Here is a 25,451-nt window from a genome sequence, read left to right on the forward strand (position 1 = left end):
AATATTATTTTTGGCTATTTGTTGAAACTTTAAAAGTGTATAAGTAATAACTAATAAGTATATTATACACACAATGATATATTCAAATGCAATGTTTTTGGCAAACATGTATTAAACATTTAAACCTAGATACTGTATTAAAATAATAGTAAAATGAATTACTTTAATAGTAATAAGATCATAATTAACACAACAAATAGCTAAATTACTAATTGGTACATTTTGAATATTCCAATTCAAAATTATTCAAAGAACTTTGTATGTCAATTTTTCTAAAACGAATAATATATTAATATTAATAATAATAATAAACTTTATTTACCTAACGGAATATAATTCCAATTTAATTTTAAATATACAATATAGTACTAACATACAGTGTAAAATATACATAATTATAATGTTTAATATATAAATTTACAGTAAATAGTTTAAATTTAAATAAAATAATAATAATAATGACACAGTTTAACACTTAAACCATAATAACCTATATCAGTGGTGTTCCACAGATTCTGAATTTTTTTTAAATTGTGTAAATTTGTGTTCCTTACTTTAATAATGTTTACGAAGTACACAATATGATTGGAAATTGATATTATACATTTATTTTATACTCAGTAGTCACCAGTCAGTATCCGGCATCCGCCACTGAGTCGGTTGTGAAATTGTATTTGTATCTAATAATATATTATTAAAAATTTAAATATTTTAAAATTCGACGTCCTGTGTGTGATGTAATTTGTTGTTTATTTCAAAGTTTCAAACCAAATTAAATTGATTTATTGATATGATATTTTTCATCCATGATAGTGATATAAACTGTTTTCTTTCTATCCGTTTTTATTTGAAAATCGTGCACGATAATAATTAATATTATCTACAACCGTGCCCGAAACTGCGATTTATTTTTAGAAAGTGAATTATATAATATTGTGGCTAGTTGTAAATGGTTTTGCACAATCATTCCGAAATCAGCTACAGATAACGAATAACGACGACGCCGAATTTCCAAATTCCAATAATCATTTTATATGAGACGTGACTTCAGGCTCGTGGTTTAATCTTTAGTTAATAATCGTTCAGCGGTCGTTCTCTTTTCGGATGTCGTAGGTATGATACCTTTATTGTAGTTTAAGGCCCGAGCACACAGAACGCGGGCTGTGATATCGTATATATTATATATGATTATCGCGACGGTCAAGGTTAAATGCTGTATTTAATTACAACCAGACCGCGTTATGTGTCCGAGCCTTTGTAGTTAACATTTAACGGAAATTTCCCTCCGAATCTTTCTTGTTCGACGGACGCCTATGCTGTATTGCTGCGTGTTCAATCTGCACAGGTGTCGTGTCTGAGTCGTTTAAATCTTTTTCAATTTCGATTATATCAATTATAGTTGGCTCGACGGATTGTTCGACTTGACGTTTTTGAATTTTTTTCCATGTGTTACCTAGTGGTGTAAAATATATTTCACATGTAAAATCGTTCCGTCACCAACTGCCAATTGAGAGGAAAGTATTAATTCTTTACAAACCCTTAGTCTTATACCTACTTCAACTGTACTTGAGGTAAGTTTATTTTATATTTATCAGAACACTTCATTAGTTGAAAAATAGGTGGGTGTTGCATTAAAATCGGGTGCATATTTTTTTTTTTACCTACCTACGAGCGTAAATGACTTCTTTTTTAGAGACATTTGTATTTCAATGAGTTAACATGTGCAATTAGAATTGGTCAACCGGACTTTTTTTAATTACTTTTTTAACATTAACATTAAAATTACGTACAATAGTTAATTTCTGCTTCTACCGTTATGTCCAGCATGCAAAACACACATTTTAGATAAAAAAAAATTCCCAAAAACTTATTTGGGTGCATTTGTTCCCATACATCCTATATAGGTATTATTATAAATATCATATTATTCATTGTTATTTTGCACAACTCTTTGAAATGGTCAACCCAATTTTGTTTATCTCAGTATAATAATAACCTATAACGATTGTAGAAAATCTAATGGAATAGGTGCTGTAAATTTAACTTAAGTTTTATAGGATCTGTTACCAAGTAGGTACCTTATTATATATTTTTTTTAAATGTTGTATAATGTCATGATTAGTAATGAACTTTGATGATCATCCTTAATAATAATAATATTAGATGTAATATACTAATGTTTACAACAGAATATCTATTCTACTTACTGATAATATTTTATTTTAACTTTCAGAATTTCCTGCAATACTTATCATTTGGTTTTGTATAATGATGAACAATACCTGGAATTCGTGGGTTTCTTACATCCAAGAGGAGGAGAATAATATAATATGGGTAATATAATACATATTATATATAAACATTTATTTATTCTAATTTATTGGTTTTTCTTTCATTAAAATACTGGGCCTCTGAAATAACTCGTGTGGAGGACCAAGGTTTTAAATTATTGTCACATACATATTACATATCAATAATCATTAATGAATTAGGTACATACAATTTTATAATAAACAAATGTAAAGAGAAAAGGGGCAATTTTTTGTGTAAAGTATTTTCTTGTATTATTATTTTTGTTTTAAATTATGAATTAATAGTAAGTTAAGTAAAAGCTTTGGCGTTATATTTTAATAACTTTGTTCCCTTAAATTCATATTGTTTTTATGTATGTAGTTAGTCAATGTAGAAAAGGTTTTTAACAACCTATTGATAAAGCTCGGATACAATGCATCATGAATATTATCTTGGGCCCCACCTGGGCTTTTTATGATAAATTAATTTTAAAGCAAGTTTTTTAATTTACTTTTAACTTGCTTCAAATTTAAAAATCATAAAAAGCCTTCGTTTAGCACTAGATAATGTTCTTATCTTTAAAATTGATAATAATAAACTTACTAAAATATTAACTTTTTGACAAGCAATGAAGTTTTTAAAATGTTGGCATGGGATGTATTAACTTATATTTATATTATCAATATTTTTCTTTATTTTAGAATTTTATCTTATAAGATAACATATTTATTGTATACCTATGTTTAGTTTGAACATTTATTTATATGTCATTGCTCTAAAATGTATAATTATTTTTTTAATTTTCCATTTACTCTTTGTAACTTGTGTATTCTCAATTTGCTCCTCAAAGGGTTAAAAATAAGTGTAAAATAGATTATTAATTAAGTTTATTAAAAGTAAAATTGTTTATGTTATGCTTAGCCACTATCAGATGTACAAATCTATAAATAAAAAGTGATAATTTGCATAACATTTTAATTTCATTGTTTAATAAAAATATAAAATTATTAGGTTGTAAATAATAATTTAATATTATATACTTTATATTAGTTATGAATAAAGTCCAGATTTATATTCTATTAAAAATTATGAAATTTTTTATTTTATTCATTAAAAAAATTAAAAAAACTGAAATATATTTGGATTTTTAATAAACAAACATGTTGATATCAGTATAGGTTAGGTAAACTAATATTTAACAGCACAACGACATAAAAGTACTACGAGGAGTACTATCACTGCATTTTTTTTTTTATAAAAATTAAAAATATTATTTAAATATAAAATAGAATAAAAAAAGATAAAATATTTTTATTCCAAAATATGGTAAATCTAATTATTTCCTAACCCGTGAAATATTCCCAAATATGCAGAAATACTTTATCTTAATCTTAGTTATGTCACTGATTTTATGTTATGTACATTTCTGCTAGGTATTAAATAGTATTATTAATCATATTTTCCCAGTTTGTAAACTTACTGACAAATGTTGTTGACACTAAGTGTAGTGATCTAAACAGTCATCAGATAAATTTATATGCATATACACCGGGATTATACAAATATAATTCAATAATAATAAAAACAAATAGAAATGAAAACTAAGAGGGGTTTTGAGATTTCATAAGGTGCCTGGCCCTGCCTTTGTGGCTGGTAAGTACCTAGTACACTTTAAATTGTAATATTTTATACATTTTAAATTATCATTGTATTTAGTGGTAGTAGAAGTGTTATATCAAAAAAGAAAACAGATGACTATTTTAAATATATTATGTTTCTTAAATGTAATAAATAATGCAATTATTTAATAATTAAATGGTTCATGATAAGTTATCCAATTCATTTACTTGTGTAGTTACAGTGGTAATTATAGTTATTATAAATATATCTTTTTTATCTATATTAATTTACCTACTTTTTTTAATAAGAAATATAAAACATATTTTAAATACTTTCTTAAAGTATTTGTCATTTGACTAGTAATTAAAATACATTTGGTCAAAAAAATGTTTACAACACTGCATTTAAATATTCTGTAAATATAATTCATTTTTCAATATTTTTTTGATTTGTAGAACCTGTATGATGGTTTTAAACCCAAAAAAATTACCAATCCAGTAAATTATAAACATAAAAGGTATGTAATTTTGTTTTTAACATTTTTGATCTAGAGCATAGGTAGTGGCGATTTCAAATGTTATATTAAATAATTAATTTTTTTAGTGATTAGAAATTATGAATTTTTTGAACTTATTTATTATCTTTTAATTTCAGTAAATATAAAAGAATTATAAATTTAAATTTTATTTTTAATCAAAAAAAACTCGTTATTTTAACTCAAACAATCTTAAGTTATTTATCTACTGATTTTGAAAATTACCTATATATGAGTAGGTATGATAATATATAAAATACACTTGTTGATGTATTTTTAGATCAATAAAAAATTACATTATTCCATGTTTAATTTTATATCTTTAGTGTTATCGGTCGCCCGAATCGTGTGTTACATTTGGAAATTCTTCGGACTACCGTTAAAGTCACTACAGTAAGTAGAATAGTAAATAGACAAATGTTATACAGTTATACCTATTATTATTTATTCATAATATATTTATCCATCATTATCAAAATAGTTTTTGAAAGTAAATTTTATTTTAACAGAATATAATAGTGAATAACAGATAAAGCTTAAAATATTTTATACAATATATAAAATATTAGTTAACATAGTTCAGTTTCAACGATTTTTGTAATTTTTCGTTTTAAAAAGTCTAAAACCCTTTTGTAGTTAGTAAGGAAACAATGTTAGAAACAAAAAAAAAATTATTCAATATGATAGTTTATTTTGTAATTGAAAAGAAGCTGTTACAAATAAACATTTTATCAAGTTCAATTTCAAACACATATTTGATAATACCTAAGACTTAGGTACTCAAAATAGTAAATACCATTAATTAATTATGTTATTTATTTAAAATGAACCGACAATAGTTGATAATGATTTAATATATGAAACAGAATAATGACTTTCAACCATTTTCAGCATGTATTGTATTCAGTACTGAGCATTCATGGAGAAATACTAAGAATTGTTATATACAGAAAGTTTGGACAACTCAGAGCATTTGTTGAATATCCTTTTAGTTCATTAATATTTTATTTATATTTAATACTCGACTATTTAAAGCTAAAATGAATGTTTTTATTTTAAATTGTTTTCTTAACTATTCAACTGTTCATACATTTAGCAAGGAAGAATTTGCAACAAAAGTATTTGGTGAATCTAATTATATAAATTTAGATTACATATCATTGAAGGCTGAATATGCTAAGGTATGTATTTTAAACTTAAACTGAAAATATTACCTTCTTATTATTGTAATAATTTGATAAATTAATTTTATGGTATCCATAGACTTTTTGTGATCGTCAAATAATTGGACCACTGCTAGGAAAGTTCTGGCTTTTCTCCTGAATATATAATACCCTACTAACACTTAACTACTTAAACACGTCTCCCGTGTAAATTAAATAATTAAACAAATGTTTAATTACTCAAAATTCTAAATTTAAACAACTTTTGTCATAAAAAATTTGTTTTTTGAAAATATTATTCATTTAGAGTAAGTTGAATGACATTTTTATCAAATTAATTTTATTATTTAAAATAAAATAATTATTCTTACCCATCAAAAATTTGTTTTTATAAATGAGATTAATTATGAATTAATTAAGACATAATTTATTTGTTAATGGATCAAATTGCAGATTTAATCACTATATAATAACTTAAAAATATGCCATTGTGATGATAAAAATGTTAATATAATAACCTTATAAACTCAAATTCTAAAATATGATTGTCCCCATTTAATTTAATCAAGCTCATTTGTTTGTCTACTGTGTTAACTTAATTATAGGATAATATAATTATTTGGAGTTCAAGTTCGATTTTTATCAATAGAAATATGTGAAAAGTATTATTTTTAAATTAATGAATATTTACATATTATGTTTATTTCAGCCTTCCAGGGTAAATGTATTAAATAATGACGAACTAACTTGGGATTACTCAAAGTCACCCTTATTAGGTATGTTTATTTGTAATATTATATAGGAGAATACATAAAAATATTTTGAAGACTGTTTATTTTATTATTTATTTTTACACTTATAAAGGCATTAATATATCTTTAACTGTTTGTATACCACTAGATTATGTTAATGGTTTACCTACACTGAAATCTATTGTCACTGTTTTAAAAGGTAACAAAACTTATCATATTATATTTTAACTTATAATTCCTATATTTATATAATTTCCTGATTTAAAAAACTTTTAACATGAATATACTATAATAATATAATATATATCAAGGGCGTACTCACATAATGGGTGGGGGAAGTAAGGGTGTCTGACTTATTTTTTCTATTGTGTGTTTTAAATTATTGTTTCTATAGGATAGCTTAAAATTAAAAAAATTAAATACAGTGAAACGTCCACATGGGGAAAAAAATGTGTTAAATAGAATTTACGCATGATTAACAATGAAGGTCATGGTTCTCAAAAATAATCATTAAACATAAAAATTTTGTTAAATTGAAGTTCGTTATATGGAAGTTTACTGTAACAAAAAAATACTTATATCAATATTAATATTGAATGTACCATATTTTTATATGAATAACTAGAAATTACGGATCCCAATTCTACACAAACTGTGTGTTAATGGTTAACATGTTAAGTTTCGTTGGAATTATGAAAGCATATTCTGTGTTGCCACACCAGAAAAAGTCCAGTCGACTATTTCGAAAAATTAATACCAAAACAATAAATAAAATTAAAAAACCAATTAAATAGTTGCCTTTTTGAGACAGTACCTGATCACCCTCAATATATTTCAAAACATTATCTCATTGCCAGTCAAAATTATGAACCATCAAAGTGAATACACAGTGAATGATACTGGCGACCAGGGCAATGTTAATAATGTCATCTTGTCAACTCTGGTATTAGTTGAACATAAATACTAAGATTTATATAGGTACTTATTAAGTAAAGATTAACACTGGTATTTGCCGTGTCCGTCTTACTAGTGCGTGACATATCAAATTTACACTCAAAAGATCAGCTAGATCGTAAGCTTCACTAGTTTAAAAATAAGAGTGAATTGACCTATTATGAAACTTGATGGTAAGAATATTATTTATGTTTGGACATGAATTTCTTACGATAATTAAGTTTTTAAGTGAGTTATGAGCGTTTTTAATTTATGCTATATTAATATATTATATAAGCATTTGCTGAAAAATTGAACCATCCATGATAATGGATAATGTTCTTATCATCGAGTTAAATAATAGGTTCACTCTAATTTTTAAAGTAACGAAGCTAAACGCTAAATCAAGACAGACGAAACAAATGCATGTGTTACGTCCACTTAACATATAAACATTATAATAAAATAAAAATTGTTAAGAGGAATCATCTAATGATATTACAATGTATGTGCAATACTAAGAAAAGAGGGAAAAGAGATCATTTTTATAAATATAATATTTAACCTCTTTAAAAATAAAAATTACAATATTCCAGTATTTAAAGTACTATTAAAATTATTTAGCACCTGTAGGAATACAATTTTTTGTTATAACGGGATCTTAACAGTAATAATGTATTACCCCTCCCCACAGTGTGTATTAAAAAATGTTTTATTGGGTGAGGAGAGGGACCACAACAAACAATACTCTTAGTAATAAAAAAGTATAAAATACAGTGAATTTGCCCCATGCACACCCCTCCCTCCCCTTTAAAAAGCTGAGCATGCCCTGCTATAAATAATTATGATATTCAGGTTAGATCAATGTATTAATTTAGTCTCATAAACCATATTTATCCCAAATTTGTTTGTATTTTAGATTCACCTCAAAATCTAAAAAATAGAAATATTTCAAAACACGATACAACTTGGGGTCAGTTTTTATTTTAATAAAGATACAGTGAAGTTTCAATTGTTTGAAATAGAAATAAAATATGGATATTATTTTTTATTTCCCTCTGTATTTACTGCATATATTTATTATTATTATTATTATTATTATTATTATTATTTTATTTTTTATTAACCCACAAGGATCATAAAAATTGTATAAAAAGGTAACAGTCTAATAATTTCAAGCGTGTGTATCCTACATAATACAGAACAATAAAAATTCAATTGACATTGAAAACAATATGTCATTCATGAAACATAATATATATAATGCATATAATATCTTCATATTTTGTTTTCAGACGATTGAGGTTTCAAATATTTTAGTATGTTAGAATAATAATATGGGTTTCGTTTAAAATCGATCTAATACAATTTAATATTTCAGAACTGGTTGAAAACTTTGATTTTATTAAACCTGCTGGTAAATCCCTTGCACCAGGTAACTTTTTTACAAACTAGAAGTATTTTTACCATAAGCTAATAAATCACTTGATTTATTGGTTTATTGTGTTGATAATTCTTATTTACTATTTTGCGGATTACATTGTATTATACTGTATAATATGTGTAATATATAATTATAGTTCAATACAATTCATTTTTAATTTTTAATTTTTTCAGAAAAAACTAAAACAATACAGTTTGTTATGACCGCAAACAGTAAGACCCGTAAAACGTATGTATACATAAATATGTGTTCAATCTGATTGGGCACCTATGATCAATACTGTACTTATTGTAACTTGTAAACTAGAGTGAGACTTGTGCAAGAGAAAGTATTATGCAAAAGGTTCACCCCCGTATGGCAACACCACGAAAAATAATAAACGTGAGACTTGTGCGAGATGGCCTGTAATCTTGGCTCGGATAAATTGCATTTAAGATGGTGATTCAGTGAATGTTTACTATCCCTTTAACTTCATAAAACAATTTATCTGTTAGATATTTCTCTGTTGTGTAAAATATATTATTTGAAACAGACGCAACGAGTTGAGCTATTTAGTGCCGTTTTAAGATGTGCCACTAATAGAACAAAACAATTTAATTAGTTTTTAATCAATTTAGATGGGAAAGGTGATTTTGTTTACTATTTTTCTATGTGTGTACCCAGTATTAAAGGGAAAGAGTACCATCAATATTGGCTATACGTGCTTGTGTTTGAGTATTCATTTATGTCAGTAATGAATGTTTGTGTTTTGATAAAAAATATTTTCAGACTCTCTACCATTTCATGTTCCGAAAAATTTTCTATTCTGTCTGTTCGGGGTCTCGACCCGGCCAAAAGCAATTGCAATCGACTTTTCAGACTATTGTCTTTGTACGCCACGGTGGCTAATGTATGGTATTTTTTTTTAAATGTATTATATTATAATTATTATTGATTGCTATTTATTTTTTAGATTAATTATTCGCGCGAGTTAAATTCTGCCGAAGTTCAAATCAGTAAATGCAATGATATCAATACATTTGCTCAAGTTCAACATCATTATCTATCGCACGGATTCAACTTATCATTCCAGTAAAGTATATTTTATTTAAACCTTAATCAGTGATCACTGATGTCTATTATCTATTTTTATATTTTATGGTACTCGCCAATTTTGTTTTCTTACTATATTCAGTACCATAGTCAAATTTTGAGTGTGTTAGGAATAAAGCAATCAACGTTGGCGGGTGTTACATAAGCATAACTAGACAACAATTGAACAAACATATTTTATCACTTAACATTATATGATACAACTTACAATTATCATTTCTCAAGTTTACCTAACACTTATGACTAAAAAAAAAGGTGTTAAACCCTTAACCTACCCCCTCCCAATTAAAAATTTTGGCCGTACCACTAACTTCATATATACAGTATCGCTTAGTGGCTTAAGAGGACGCTACCCGTGCAATTATTGTCTCCATCTTACACATGCACGACATAGCTAATTTCCGTTCACTAGTTTCAATAGTATGTTATTAGTTTTAATATTAGAGTGAATTGATCTATTATTATAATTTTAGTGATTTTTCAATATTTTCATTTTCAAGTAAGATATGTGTATGTGAAATATCAAAAATTAAAAATGATCATATCTCGCTTGAAAATTTAAATATTGAATAAAAGCCAACGCTTAAGCACAGATAATGTTATTATCTAAGAATGTTATACTAGGTAAATTCACTCTAATATCAAAAATAACAGCATACTATTGAACGAAAATTTGCTATGTTGTAAGTGTGTAAGACAACAAATGTATGGGTAGCATCCTCTTAAGGTTCTACATGTTTTAATTACCAATATGGTTTTATGTATTGTTTTTAGGTATTTAAAAGATGATAAGAAGATAAAAAATCGTTGTATCAATCCATTTGTTTTGTCCGATGGATCACCATCATATGTAGTTTATGATCGAAAAATGACACTACATGTATCAAGTCCTCCGCCATCTAGAGTACGTATAACAGAATAAATAATAATTGTTAAATATAATATACTAATTCAGTAACCAACCTACCTAAAGTAAATCAAATTATTTTGAATTTATTGGTACAGAACATATATTTTAATTGTGTGCTTGATTTACTTAAATCAGAGACTACTCCTTCAAGAATACTAAATCTATTTTTAATGTTAGTTTTTATTCAATTATATTGAAGGTAGCTTAGTTAAAGTAGAATACCTGAATACCTAATCTAAGTTATATCTATAAAGATTGAAAATGGTCAAATACACATATTTCCATGTTTTTTTATTTGATTTAACATGTTACATGTAGTTATTTATTAAACTTAAAAGTAATAAATTATTTATGTTCATCAGTTATCATATTTGGATCTACCTCCATATATTATTATATTTTTTTTATAGAAACCACATGTAGGTAATTAGATAGGTCCTTCAACTACATATTATTAAATAAAACTTACTTGTAATAAATCATAATTAATGTACTTTTGTATATACTATATTATGGTAAATATAATATATTTTTATGCACCCAGTGAAATCAGTATTCAAGTTAAAAAATATATATAAATTATGAGCCATACATATTACATTTGTGATTTAATATTGGATATAAAATTTTACTTAGGTAAAAATTAAATTTATAGTTCTCTATAACTTATCAACCGTTCTCATGCATATTGTTTCACATTAATATTCACCTTTACTATGCACATATAATAAAAAAACTGTGCATACTTTTTTGTTGAATCGTGATAATTTATTATTTTTTTTTACATTTTAAAACATTAATTTATGAATATAAAAATGTATTGAATTGTGTATTATTTGTATCAATGTATAAAAATGAACTTATCACCTAATTACTATTTATAATTTGTTTGATTATTATTATAGGTGCTCCAGTTTGTAGGCGCTCCGCCGAGTATGAATGCAGAGAAACTTATTTCACTGTTTAAAAAAACAATTAAAAACAAAAATTTTAAGGTCAAACTTCTGACTCCCAAAGGTATTCTGTTAGCATTATCATGTAAATAGATAGTTTTATTTTATTTTCTTGTTCATAGATCCTAAAAGAAGTTTGACGATTAGTGGTGAAATTTGGTTTTCCACTGTGAGTGAAGCTATTGAAGCTGTAATGGCAATTAATTATGCCATTTTTTGGAATAAAGGTACGTGTACACATCATTTTTTTGTTTGATCTTTTTTTAAATGAAAACAAGTGTTTCCATAAAAAAAAACAATTTACTTTAATAAAATAATTGTATTTTATATATTTATCAAGGACCTAATGATTATTTTATAGCTAAGCGTTAAATTCTATTGTACAATAGTCTTATGAAATTAAAATTAAGTCTTTTTTTATACATCGACACGTCATAGATTATATTTAAAAAGAATCGTAATATTATGTTCTGTGTGCATAGTTGTAAAATAGTGTAAGTATATAATATGTTGCCAATACGGGTAGTGTAGATATTAACCAGGTAATTTAAACCATATCCATATCAACAGTGTAATGTAATGTATAATGTATATAGTATATACATTATGTCGTCCAATCGATTAATATATTAGTCAGTGTATGATCAATGTTACAAAACACTTAAATTGATTCAATAAATAATACAGAGTATAATATTCTAGCAGCAAAAACCAAATCATACTAATCCAAAATAAAAAAAGATGGATAAGTGGATGTTGCTCTGCTGTACAGTAGGTTACTAGTGGGTCACTGTAATGGATAGTGTTAAATTTGAATTCAATGATAGAATATCATTGTATAAGAAAAACGATTCTGAGCGAAAACGGTCAGTCAGCCTATGATAGGAGCCTATGAAATAAGTATATTTGATGATATTATTGTGAATAAAGTAATTTATATATAACCTATTTACGTGGAGCCTTGTTTTAAATTTTCAATCCTTAGCCATAAAAGTTAAACATTTTATACATTTTTAACTACAAAATAATTAATAAATTATAAATTTGATAAATGTTGTCAAAATTTGAACTTTAAATGCTTATAAAAAAAAATTGTGCCTATTTATTTTTAATATTTTTCAACTGCAATTGTAACATTATATCAGGAGCCTTGCATTAATTTCACGCTTTTTTACACAACAAATAAAATTTTATTGAAATGTATAGAAAAAAAAACTAAAAAAATTGAAAACTGACTATGTCCGTAAACAGTTCAAAAAGAGTCAAATTATTTTCAAAATTTTATGGTATATAGAAAATGCTAATATAAACATTCAGTGAAATTTTCAAGTATCTACAGTCATTCGTTTTTTAATTACAATAAAATAAGAAAATTGTTACATGAGAAATCGAGTGAATATCAAATGTTGTAAAAATATAAAGTTCAGACGCTCATAAAAATTTAATTTAAGTTTCTTGTAGACATTTTTTTTTTTGATAAAGGTAGACAAACTTATGAGTAATCTTATATTACATTTTCAAATCTTAGATTTAAAAAGAAAAATTTTTATGAATTCTCAACTCAAAATAATTTGCTATTTTTCGTGATTTTTCCGTATTTTGTCAAAATTTGAACTTTAAATGCTTATAATTAAAAACTGTGACTAAGGATTTTTAATTTTTTTCATCTGCCTTTGAAACAATAACCTAGGAGCCTTCTATTAAATTTTCAAGCTTTTTTAATCAACAGATAAAATTTTATTGATATTTATAGAAAAAAAAACTAAAAAAATTGAAAACTGACAATGGCCGTAAACAGCTCAAAAAGAGTCAAAATATTTTGTAAATTTTACGGTGTATAGAAAATGCTAATATAAACATTCAGTCAAAATTTCATGTCCCTACGGTCATTTGTTTTAGAGTTACACCAAAAACCAAAATCGATTTTCTCGAAAACAGATTTTGCGTAAAAATTCCTGTTTTTCCTTAATTTTTCTTTTGTTTTTCATGTCGCTTGTGAAAACTACTGGGACATTTTTACTTTTGACCAACCCAAAGTACCAACTATAATCACTTTCCTATCAGAAAAGTTACTGTTGAAGAAAATCCAAGCACTTTTACTGTCCTAAAAGATGATGACAGACACAAAAATAAAAAATAAAACACACATCATTGTAAAATCAATACATTCATCGCTTCGCTCAGAATCTAATAATTTATAATTATATATTTGAACAATCTTACTATTTAATTAAAATTTTAAAATGAAATACAATTATTTATTAAACAATTAGTTTTTGTGAGATGTATTAATATGGTAATTTTAAAATTGATGAATTAATTTTTGGCAAAGAAATTGCATTTGAAAATGCCATTGTGCAATATAATATTCTTTAAAAGTTTGAAAGTACCCACTAATAATATTTTTAAATTACAACCAAATAACTAAAATCTATATTCTTCATTTAAATATCTTATTTTGTCCAAATTTGAATTTAAACTATCTAAAAAAAAAACCTATATATATACATTTTAGATATTTTGGTTAAGTGGACCCGCATGTGTTGTCTTCATCTTATAAATGTACAACATAGTAAAAACTGTTTTGCGCGGGGAAAGAACTGAGAAGGCTACTAACTAAGAAACGAGATTTTCACTACATATAAATTAAAACTTTGACTGTGAAACGTTATTTTTATTTTTTTGATATCACTTATATGAAAAAAGTTCATACTGTTTCAAAAACCATTATTGTTTGTGTTTTTCAAACTTTAAAAACTTTTTTGATATAAATGATATCAAAAAAATAAAAACAACGTGCAAGTTTTCTTTTTTATGTGGTGAAAATCTCATTTCTTAGTTATGATTGTAGACTTCTTGGTTCTTTCCCACGCAAAACAGTTTTTGCTATGTTGTGCAATTGTAAGACGGAGACAATGCATGTGAGTATAGCATCCTCTCAAAACGGTTTTAAATTTTCAATCCTTGGCTATAAAAATTGAACATTCTATACAATTTTAACTACAAACTAATTTACAAATTTTCGAGATTTTGATGAATTTTGTCAAAATTTTAAATCTTTTTTTTTTTATTTATTTAAACTTACAATGTGTCAACATATTACACGTTATTGCAAGGTATTATTTATATAATAATGATACGGTTAACAGAAAATAATAATGATGTCATTGTGGAATGAAAAATAATGGGAGATAAGATATTATATAAATATAAACTTTAATTATTAATTTAATTTTAATGAGAATTGTCTGGTCGATAAGATAAGATTATAGAATGCTATTAGTTGTGAGTGCTTTTAGGACTGACGAAAGAAGGGAGATAAGGGGAGTTATTAGTGAGTTTAAATTTGAAATAAGACTTGAGAGTGTCGGTGATTTTGAGTTCTGCGTGTAAATTTTGATGATTTTTGGTGGCTTCAGCGTAAGATTTGGTTTTTTGATAGGTGTTGGAATCAGATCCTTTGGCTGGATTGACGGTTTTTTTGAAGGCAGCTTTGTAGACTGGGCATCCTTTAAAGTTTGCGGTGTGGTCTTTAGCGCATAGGGCGCATTCGGATGGACTATTTTGGTCCTTGGTTCACTCGATTGTCAGGTGGTTTTCACCACATTTGACGCATCGAGCTTTATGGCTGCAATAATTCTTTGTATGTCCATAGTCTTGGCAAATATGGCATTGCGGTGGGCCACGTATTTTTTTGATTGGTTTTTCGATTTTCACTATTGTCATGGACATCATTGTTATTTTCTTGCTGGCGGATATTTACAAAGAATACTGAGAGTGGGCAGTTGTTCCTATTTTTGGCATTGTAAATACTCTTGACTGAATGTCCCAGTTCAGTAAGAGCAGAAGTAATATCGGTGTGTAAGGTGGAATGATGTACATTTTTGATGATGACTCTGTATGTGCGATGGCTTTGGGGGGGGTAAACGAATGAAAACTAGCGCTTGTTTCGTGTAAATGATCTATTATTGCATTGTAAGTTTGTTTATCGATGGGTTGTACAATGAGGTATGACGGAGTTGACTTACAGGTGAAACCGTTGGGTCCGGTGATATTTTTTAGGACGGTGTTGAATGCTGAGAAGTTGGATATGTTTTTGATGTGGATATAGGGGCCACGACTTAGCGTTGTGGACTTTGTGAGGTGGTCGGTCCGGATCTTCCGTGGTGCTAGTTGTAGGTGTGGTGAGTATATTGTCTTCATCGGTGTTGAGTACGGCGTAACGGTTCGGGGTGATAAAAACTTTTGTGTTTTTGTCGATTTGACTGGGCGAACTGTTCGATAGGTTTCGCTTCGTTGTTTTAGGTATATGCGGCATGATAATGACGTAATGTTATTGTGACCAATTATATAATAGCGATATGATAACAGAGCGCGGACGATTACGACTGCGTGTGTTCATGTTGAACGTTGCGGGCGAACTGAATTTGAAAACTAAATGCTATTAAAATAAAATTTTATTGAGATTTATAGAAAAAAAAAAATTCTAATGTCTATTAATAGCTCAAAATATTTTGAAATTTTTATCATGTATGGATGTATGTAAAATTATTAAATGAAAATAATATTTTTTTTATTAGGGGTAGGTAAAGCTATGAGGAACCTTATATTATATTTTTAAATCCTAGATAGAAATAGAAAAATTGTTATGAATTGCTAACTTAAAATTAAATTCCAATTTTTGTGATTTCAACGAATTATTCAACATTCAAACTTCAGAAGCTCTTCAAAAATTACTATGGATTTACTTTTTTTTAATTTCAATTTACTACAAGAGGAACCTTGTATTACATTTTCAAATTTTTTGACCAAGCAAAAATTTTTTTTCTACAATAATTTTTAAAAAAAACCAATAAAATGTTTTAATTATTTGTTTTTGCATGGTAGGCATTGTTTTTTGATTTTATGAGGCACTATAATATGCTGGTTTTGTAAAATTTAAAAATACCACTCAAGTGCCACTAATTTTGAGAAAAATGCAATTTTTACATTTTTTGCTTTACTTGCACTATAAAACAAGACCTACCTTTGTTCCAAATTTCACGTTTTTATGTATATGGGAAGTATGTTATAATTTTGATGATCAGTCAGTTAGTCAATATGTAACAAAAATGCTCTCCTTTTGAATAAGCTTATTATTAAGGGCTCAAATTTGTACAATGTCCCCTCAGCTCTTTAAGCGTAATCTATGTTTCAAATTTAAAAAGTCTTTAAAGAAAGCATAGATATGAGGGTTTGAAAATCTAGGTGGAGCCTCGTGTAAAATTACACTAGAATTGATGGAACTTGGCCTACTCAGAATCTAAAATGTACCCAATTTGTCATTGGTCATTGGGTTGACTGCAATTTTTTCTTTTTAAAAAAAAACTTAAAATTTTATAAGTATGTAGTAGTTTAATTTACGACTTTAAAATAATTTATTAGACAAACAAAGTGGTTTGATGCACTTAACTTGCTAAATTTCCAGACTGGTTTTTTAGGGTATTAATTATATGTCTTACCATCTTGTATGCTCTGAGAATATCCCTGCCATTTGTAAGTATAATGATAATGAAGTTGTAGATGCAAAACATTAGTTAGTACATACATTTGACAAAAATATAATTTCATATTTCATAAGTGCATCTTAATATGATGGTATTAGATTTAAATCTTACATATGGATTTGGAATAAATTTGTCTATAGCAAAAATTGTATGTTAAGTTTATATAAGTTTATTTATTTTATATTATTTTAGATACCAATAAGAAGGATTACGTGTTGAAATTGGCATTTATTTCTGAAGTACTACCAATACTTGAAAAGGTTGCAATAAAAACAGAAAATAATAATGTGATAAAAACAGAAGGTAATAAAGTGATTAAAACAGAAGGTAATAAAGTGATTAAAACAGAAGGTCATAAAGTGATTAAAACAGAATGTAATAAACTGATCGAAATGGAAGATATTAAAGAGATCAAAACAGATAGTAATGAAGTGATCAAAACAGAAGATTATAAATTGATCAAAACAGAAAATAATAAAAGGATCAAAATAGAAGATTATAAAGTGATAGAAACAGATTATGATTTTATTGTGATCAAAACAGAAGATGATAAAGCGATCAAAACAGAAGATATTATAGTGATTGAATCAGAAGATGATTTAGTGATCAAAACAGAAGATGATTTAGTGATCAAAACAGAAGTTAATTAATCATAAATTTTAAATTTGTATTGTTAATTTTATGATTTTGCATACTAGCTATTTAAAAAAAAAATTTATGACATAGGTATTTTATAAATAACTGTTTTTATGAACATTGCTCAATAACGACAAAAGAATAGCTATAGAAAGTAGGTAACTTATAAAAGATTAATTTATTATTAATTTTCTGTTAAAAAGGTATTTAAATTTTTTTTTTCTAAATGATTTGGTTATAATAATTTTGCTACATACTACTTATGTGTATTGATATATATATATTTATTAATAAATATAATATTTATAAATTGTACTATTTTATACTACAATTTTAATATTAACAACTACAGAAATAATAATAACAATTATATAAAATAAATATATTAAATAATAACAACTTTAATTACATTGTTAATTATTTTATTATTATAATCATAGGTTAAAAAGAAAATATTGTACAATTATTGGTATTTTCATCAAGAATGAACAATTTAAAAAAAATGTTTTGTCAATATAAAATGTAAAACATTTGTGGGTTCCTATTCTTATTATTTGAACATAAAAAAAAATGTGTGTATATTGTATAAGAGAGGTTTAACTCGTTCAGTTTATCTTGGAACTCGTCAACCGTTACAATTTAAAATAACAGTTTCCGAGTAGTTATTTGATTAACTGGAAATTTGTATAAAAATGTGTATTTTGTTTATGTAATGTTTTATGATGACGATCAAACTTTTATTCCAAAATTTTAGAATATTACGAATTTATCGAAAAAAAAATATATTATATATAACGATAATAGTAGCAGTCTGTATAAGTATAATTTGTATACATTTTAATATTTTATAGAACAATTGTGTATAATAATATAGGTCTACCATTTTGACAAAATGTGGGTGAAATGGGAAAATGATAAAAATATTAAAATTGTTGTTTCTAAATTTTTACATTGGTAACCATCGCGTTATTTATCACAACACTCGAAAATGGTATGTTTTAGTTAATCGAACTCTCGTGATTGGTGATAGGATTTTAATAGTAGATAGATTACGCCATTATGATATTATTATAATCCACCGAAGGAACGAAATCTGATGCAAAAGAGTCTTATGAGAAGCGGAATAATATAATATGACACGGATTTTCCTACTCCGTTAGCTGCCTGGAACTATACTATGAAAAAGTTGGATAAATTATACATGGGCAGCTACAATTACTGCGTACCTACAACTCAATAGGGGGGGGGGGGGGTTAGGCCCTAGGAACACGTCTACGAATAATATCAACCTACGATTTTGATTTCGTATATCACAGAAGATCCAAACGACAAGTGGCCGCTCGAGTTTTACCAATCTCAGATGATATTATGCATAGCCCATAGGTAATTATAGACTATAGTAACAATATTAAGAAAAATGTCTAATATTATGATAGTCTGCTGGCCACACCTATTTCGTTTTAATCACTAGATTCGTATATAACTAGACACGAACAATATGCGTTATTATATACATATATACATTGTATAATATTGTAGAATTCGTCGAGCCGCATTTTTAATTTTGATTGATACACAGCTAGGTAGGTACTCTACATCAAATACATTAGGAGGACGTAGGTACCCGGGAGTGTTGTCTCCGTCTTACTAATAATGTGCATAACATGCCAAACTTACGTTCAATGGTTCCAATTTTTTTACGTCTTGTTCGTTTAAATATTTAAGTAATTTGACCTATTATGAACTATAAAGCTTAAAAGTAAGGTCTCCCGTTGGGTTTTCACAATATTTTAATTTGATTGCAAGTTAGTTAGGAGCAGGTAAAATATTTTTTAAAAAAATCATAAGGTCAGGTGGGGTAACAACGACGTGGTTTTGTAAAATTTTCAGTTTAATGGAATATACCATCTTACTGTATTCTTACGTGGAACATCGTTTTTTTATCATCCATTAATGAACGTATCAAGAATTCAAAAAAGTGTTTTGATAGTATTTTAGTTGAAAAAAAAAGTGTCGCACTTTCCCCTTTTTCCGGGGTAAGTGCTAAACCGGTACTTTTAATACAGTTGTATACAAGCTATTTCTTGACCGGGGCAAGTGACATAAACTAATGAAAATTTTCAAACAAATTCCGTAGAAAGGAATTCAATTATTTTAATTTTATCAAGATCTGACACCAAGTTTTTTTTATTTATAGTTTTATATCTACATTCTACATATATAAGTTTTTTAAGTTTTGATTGATATATTGTTAACACATATTCAAAATATAATTATTAATTATTTACATATTTAAAAATGAATATTTAGAACTGCTAAATATTTTAATCACAAACAATGTTTATAAAATCTTTTTAACTATTTAACAAAATAAGGCATGAAGCATTTCCCCATAAATCATGTCCCACATTCCCCGTGGTAAGTGCATAATCGGCTAATACACATTTGTATCATACAATCAGCATAATTCATAAATGAAATAGTATTATAAATATAAAACATTTATTTACCTAATTTGAAATTATTTGAAATTATTTTGAGCAATTTAGGCGGGTTAACTAGGCCGTTGAGTTATCGTCGATTTAAAAAAATACGGGTAAATAACTGAATAGCTTTTCGGATAGTGATTACTGCTGTGTTTGATATCCTAAAGTGTAACCAACAATCAACATTATACAACATACTATTAAACTTCGTAATCTTCATGAAATCAACTTTAAAATTGAAAGATTGTATTTTTTATAACGCGATGAGGTACTAGCGCTGTTAGACTCTTACCTCACCTGCCCTTAAGGAAAAATTCTCTTAACTCACTTATTAATACACATATTGTAAAAACCAACGAGAGATCATGGGTAATGTTTTCTAGGCCAATTCACTCTAATATTAAATCTAACAACACAAAATTGGGCCTGCTGAACTCAAAAAACGCTACGTCGGGACATAATATGGTATTAACATATTAATGATAACGGTCAGGTAAAAATATACATTGCAAAACGCAGACATTTTGTTCGATCTGGTAAAAATTTTCATTTCAGAAACTCGGAGATTTTGTACTAGCTATTATTTACATAAGTAACTTAATTATATAATATTATGTAAATATATGTACCTACACATATATATAATGTTATAAAGTTTGATGACAATTAAACATTATTTTTATTTATTTGATATTTAAAAGTAATTTAAATATGTTATAAATAGTATATAAACAAACCAAAATAATCAGTTTTTTAACTGAACAGGTTAGCTGGTAACTACTAAACTTCGTGCTATAATAAATATTTTAATTTTAATTGTATTATATTATATTACCATCATAATTGGTGTTGCCTATAATATATATAAAAAATTATAATTATACATTTATGATTAAAGTACCTACTAAATTGGATGTACAAAACGGTATTTAAACTTATCAACATTTTTAATATAATTAGTCATGACTTCAGACCATTTTATACTACTCTATAATCAGTGTTTTGGAAGGAACGGATTCCTGGAACGAATTCCTTTTTATAAAGAAAAGAACGAGAGAATTAACGAGTTCTTTTCTTCAAAGAAAAATAACAACATTTTTCGTTCCTTTCTATTTCCAATAATTTACACAGATATGTAAATAATTGAAATTAATATATATATTTTTAATGTGTAAAATGTATATTGCCAATTGCCAATTAGTGATCGTTATCTAGTACCGACGTTAATTGTTACTCATTAGCCATTAGTCACTTTATTAATATTTCTCATAAGTTATAAGTTTTATATAGAAATGAGTACCTATATAAAATATAATTATTTATAACAATAAACGATAAGCTATAAATTAGACGATAAGACATAGGTCGGCCAACAATTTAATTTTGAGGAAAATCTCAAAATACAATTATAAAATATGTACCTACTTGTGTATATTATAATTAAAAATTAAAGAAGTATGCAAAAAAAATACATTTATGATTAAATAATAATTTTTATCTTATTTAGAACTAAAAAAGGAACTCGTTCATTTTCCAAAGGAACAACAAAGGAACGAATTCATTTTTATAAGGAACTTACCAAACACTGCCTAAAATACCTATACTTTATGTGTATAATTCGTATACCTATAATAGTACATAGTGTCCACAATCCACATTCTACAATCTAAAGTTTTACCCAACCGTATACAAAGTGTCCACGTTTCGCAATTTTAATGTTTAGCCGTACAGAGTGGCCTAGGAGCCCATAATATGAGTAAGAGTAAGACGGAGTATACCTATGCGGGATATGACTACGTCCTCGCGCAAAATGTTAGATTCGTAAAAATCTAATATCTTAGTGATAAATCGGGCTACCGAAACATTCAAAACACTTCGCGTCCAATGCAAAGTCCACTTATAATGCGGTGGCAGTTTGAAGAAAAAAACAGAAAAACGCTAAAAGCTTTTAGCGTGAGTGTGGGCGAGCGGCGGATTACAGTCGACGGCGTGGCCGCGGCGACCGTCCGACCGGAACGCCGGTGGAGCCGGTGGACGGTGTCTGTTGCGCGAGCCATCCCCGGCCCCCTTGATCGTGAACGTCACGAAGTACCGCCTGTTCTTGTCCAGCTTGTCGGTGGGCAAGTCGATGGCCTGCGCGCAGGGCCCATTGCCCAGCTGCAGTGTGATTGGCCTAGACGGGTCCACGTTTCGTAGGCACCGGGTGGTGGTCCCGCCGGATATGTCCTGGCCCGTCCGGATGTCCGGCAGGAAGCGGTGGCGGCGGCCGTCGTCAGCAGGCGGTTTCGGCATCTGATGGTGGTCCAACCGGAATTTTGGTACTGAAAAATATGCGAATAACGGTGTGTTATTGTCACCTTATAAATACTGTGTATATAACGTCATGTCGTCCTTTATTATATTAAGAAGGATAGTTCATTGGTCCTCTCTGAGAGGGGGAGCATAATATCCCCCCTACTTTTGAAAAATAACACATTTTCGACTCTTCTTCTCATCAAACACCTACAGCGCTGGCCGGAAGATTTAGATGCGTCCTCAACTAATACGTTCATTAAACTAGATAACTTGTTCGTAGACATATTGATGCTAATTTAAAGTAATGAATATTTTTTTAGACGTGCAAAAAGCCTTTGATTGTGTAAATCATGAGTTATTGCTAAAAAAATTAGAATTTTTAGATATTAGTGGTGTACCTGGCTAACCTATTAAAGTTTTTCTTAAGTGAAATAATACAAATACCTAGTTAAAGTAAATGATTATTATAGTAAGGCTAGATGCATAAATTGTGGAGATCCACAGGGAACAGTCTTAGGCAATCTCTTAATTATCTTTTTTATAATTGATCTATTAAATATAAATATAAATAGTAATATGGAATTATTAAATTTTACTGACGATACGGCTTTATTATTATCTGAATCGACAGTTAAAAGCTTGTACCATGAAGCAAATTATATTTTAAATAATGTGTATGCTTGGTTTTGTAAGAATAATTTAAAGTTCTAAATTTAAACTAAAATCTAAATTTGTTTTAATTCACCTGTTAATAATGTTTTACATGGACATAATTTTACTGTCCATTATCTAAAATAGTTTAAATACCAAATGTGACCAGAAATGTGTAAGACTTGAAAAAGTTAACGAATTAAAATATCTTGGCTTAATAATAGATTATAGACTTGGATGGGATAGTCATGTAAATTATATTAATGGTATTTTACGAACATTTTTCTATGTATTTAATGAAGCCAAGGTAGGTATATATTAGACGTAAATTATAAAAGAATTATTTATTTATTTTTAGTGCAATCTGTTTTCTCATATGGTATATCAATTTGGGGAGGAACTTTTAATAACATTATCTTTATGCTCAATGTTACAGTAAATTCTGTTATTAAATATTTACTAAATCTTCCTAAACAGACCAATACTATTCTAATTTATGAAAAACTCAATGTAAATAATTTTAAGATTATTTATAATCAAGCTATATTAGTAGACTTGTATAAACATAAACTTTTAATACCTGTATCACGAATATCATACTAGATATAAGCAAAATGTTAATATACGTTTACTGAAGCGTCAAAAAGTTTTTAGACAAAAAAAGTGTCTTATATGTTTTGATTTATGTCGCTTGTTAAGTATTAATATTTATCGGTTTGATAATTTAAAGTCATTCAAAACTTATCTTAAGTATATGGATTTTTCAAAGATAATAGAATTATAATAAGACTATTATGTAAAAATTGTACTTGAGTAATAGATTGTTTTTCAATTTTTTTGTATTCTTAAGGGGACGAGAACTCGCTCCCCCAGCACAAGCTTTGCTTTTAGGGAGTGCTACAATATGTATCCTATGGTATTTTATGTCATTCTTTTTTGTATTATTTATGTTGTTGCAATAAATTTCATTATTATTATAGAAATAAATAAATTTTAAAAAAAGATAGCGGGCATATTTTTTTTTGCAGACACAGAATATACTAGTTTTAGAATTTCGTTTTCAACAATTTATTGTTGATTTACCAACGTCCAACATTGTTTTACTCAAATAATGTATTTATTTATTTATTAGGATAGGTATATAAACGCCGAACGGCTATTCAAAAATACAATTGCTAAGATAATATAATAAACTTATGCTTTATTACAGAAATAGCCGAAATAGGTAGTGAAACAATGATAAATATAACAATAAACTAATAATATTTAAGCAAATGTAAATACTAAGGTAGTTGGGTGCAGCTAACGTGAGTTCCGTAATAAACAGTAAACATAAAATAATTGAATGAGTAATATAACTTATAATTTCTCATTATTGTAAGCATATAAGGTGTAGACAAATATTAATAGGTCATTCCAGATTTTCCAATCTAAGCATTCTATGTAGGTAACGGATGATCATGATGGCTATAGGAAGTTGAGTGAGATGGAATATAAAAATGAGTTTGATTTCTGGTGTTATTGGAAAATCAATCGTATACTAATATAGATATGCTTTATGATACTAGAAGTACAAGTACAAGACATGTTTATTTATTGCTTAAGTAAAATACATAATTTACCAATCGATTTAAAATGTTATTTTTCAAATAAATAACAGGTACGCAACATTCATATTATAAATATTATAACTTGTAGGTAATAAAATAAGAAAATATGTACCAATACATAAATTAAAATTTCAAGACAAAATATTTAATATACAATACTTATATAAAGTATGTAGGTACCTTATATATTATAATGTTAATTTACTGGCTTTGGTTATAGAGAGATATCATATCAATATTAGCTAATTGAAACCTAACGAATACGAAATTTATTATTTATTAGATAAAGTAGCCAAATAATTGGTGAGTTTACATTGCGATAATTTGTTCCACCTGGAAGTAGATGCAGAAAACATTTGGTAGGTAGGTAAGGTATCATAGGTATATTCTTTTTATTGTTCCGGAAAAATACACTGCTCTTACTAAAGTTTTTGATGTTACAAAATAATAAGCTCAAATTATGCGGAACCCAAAACATAAAAAAGTTCTGAAATCTTGTTGATAGATATACCGGACTGAACTTTCCAAAATTG

At 27.1% G+C, this 25,451-nt stretch overlaps 2 protein-coding genes across 5 annotated transcripts in view; one reads left to right on the forward strand and one right to left on the reverse strand.

Annotated features, from left to right (window-relative positions):
• The first annotated feature begins 934 nt into the window (after positions 1 to 934).
• On the forward strand, positions 935 to 18,272 carry LOC132936616 (heterogeneous nuclear ribonucleoprotein L-like). Of its 4 annotated transcripts, XM_061003370.1 has the most exons (18): positions 936 to 1,113; positions 1,400 to 1,571; positions 2,234 to 2,334; positions 4,368 to 4,429; positions 4,774 to 4,840; positions 5,339 to 5,427; positions 5,538 to 5,628; positions 6,320 to 6,386; positions 6,511 to 6,561; positions 8,215 to 8,268; positions 8,677 to 8,730; positions 8,913 to 8,967; positions 9,508 to 9,628; positions 9,692 to 9,810; positions 10,606 to 10,735; positions 11,647 to 11,758; positions 11,817 to 11,921; positions 17,433 to 18,270. In XM_061003370.1, exons 3-18 carry the CDS (start codon positions 2,269 to 2,271, stop codon positions 17,888 to 17,890), a joined length of 1,701 nt encoding a protein of 566 aa, XP_060859353.1. In that variant the 5' UTR covers positions 936 to 1,113; positions 1,400 to 1,571; positions 2,234 to 2,268; the 3' UTR covers positions 17,891 to 18,270. The 4 variants fall into 4 exon arrangements, with proteins under 4 accessions (XP_060859356.1, XP_060859353.1, XP_060859355.1 ...); XM_061003373.1 differs by lacking the exon at positions 8,215 to 8,268 and having other exon boundaries at positions 935 to 1,113; positions 17,433 to 18,272; XM_061003372.1 differs by lacking the exon at positions 1,400 to 1,571 and having other exon boundaries at positions 17,433 to 18,271.
• A 3,097-nt stretch (positions 18,273 to 21,369) lies between these two features.
• Positions 21,370 to 25,451, reverse strand: part of LOC132934999 (uncharacterized) — a 33,819-nt gene continuing 29,737 nt past the window's right edge. The window contains 1 exon segment of the mRNA XM_061001432.1: positions 21,370 to 22,683. Coding sequence (XP_060857415.1) covers positions 22,301 to 22,683 — 383 coding nt within the window. The 3' untranslated portion in view covers positions 21,370 to 22,300.

Source organism: Metopolophium dirhodum, chromosome 1 (assembly GCF_019925205.1).
Source record: "Metopolophium dirhodum isolate CAU chromosome 1, ASM1992520v1, whole genome shotgun sequence".
Classification (NCBI taxonomy): Eukaryota; Metazoa; Arthropoda; class Insecta; order Hemiptera; family Aphididae; genus Metopolophium; species Metopolophium dirhodum.

Coding starts and splice junctions, on each gene's coding strand:
- LOC132936616 (XM_061003372.1), top strand. CDS start 2,269: ATGATGAACAATACCTGGAATTCGTGGGTTTCTTACATCCAAGAGGAG. Junction 5,629..6,319: donor TGAAGGCTGAATATGCTAAG/GTATGTATTTTA, acceptor TGTTTATTTCAG/CCTTCCAGGGTAAATGTATT. Junction 11,759..11,816: donor CAAACTTCTGACTCCCAAAG/GTATTCTGTTAG, acceptor TCTTGTTCATAG/ATCCTAAAAGAAGTTTGACG.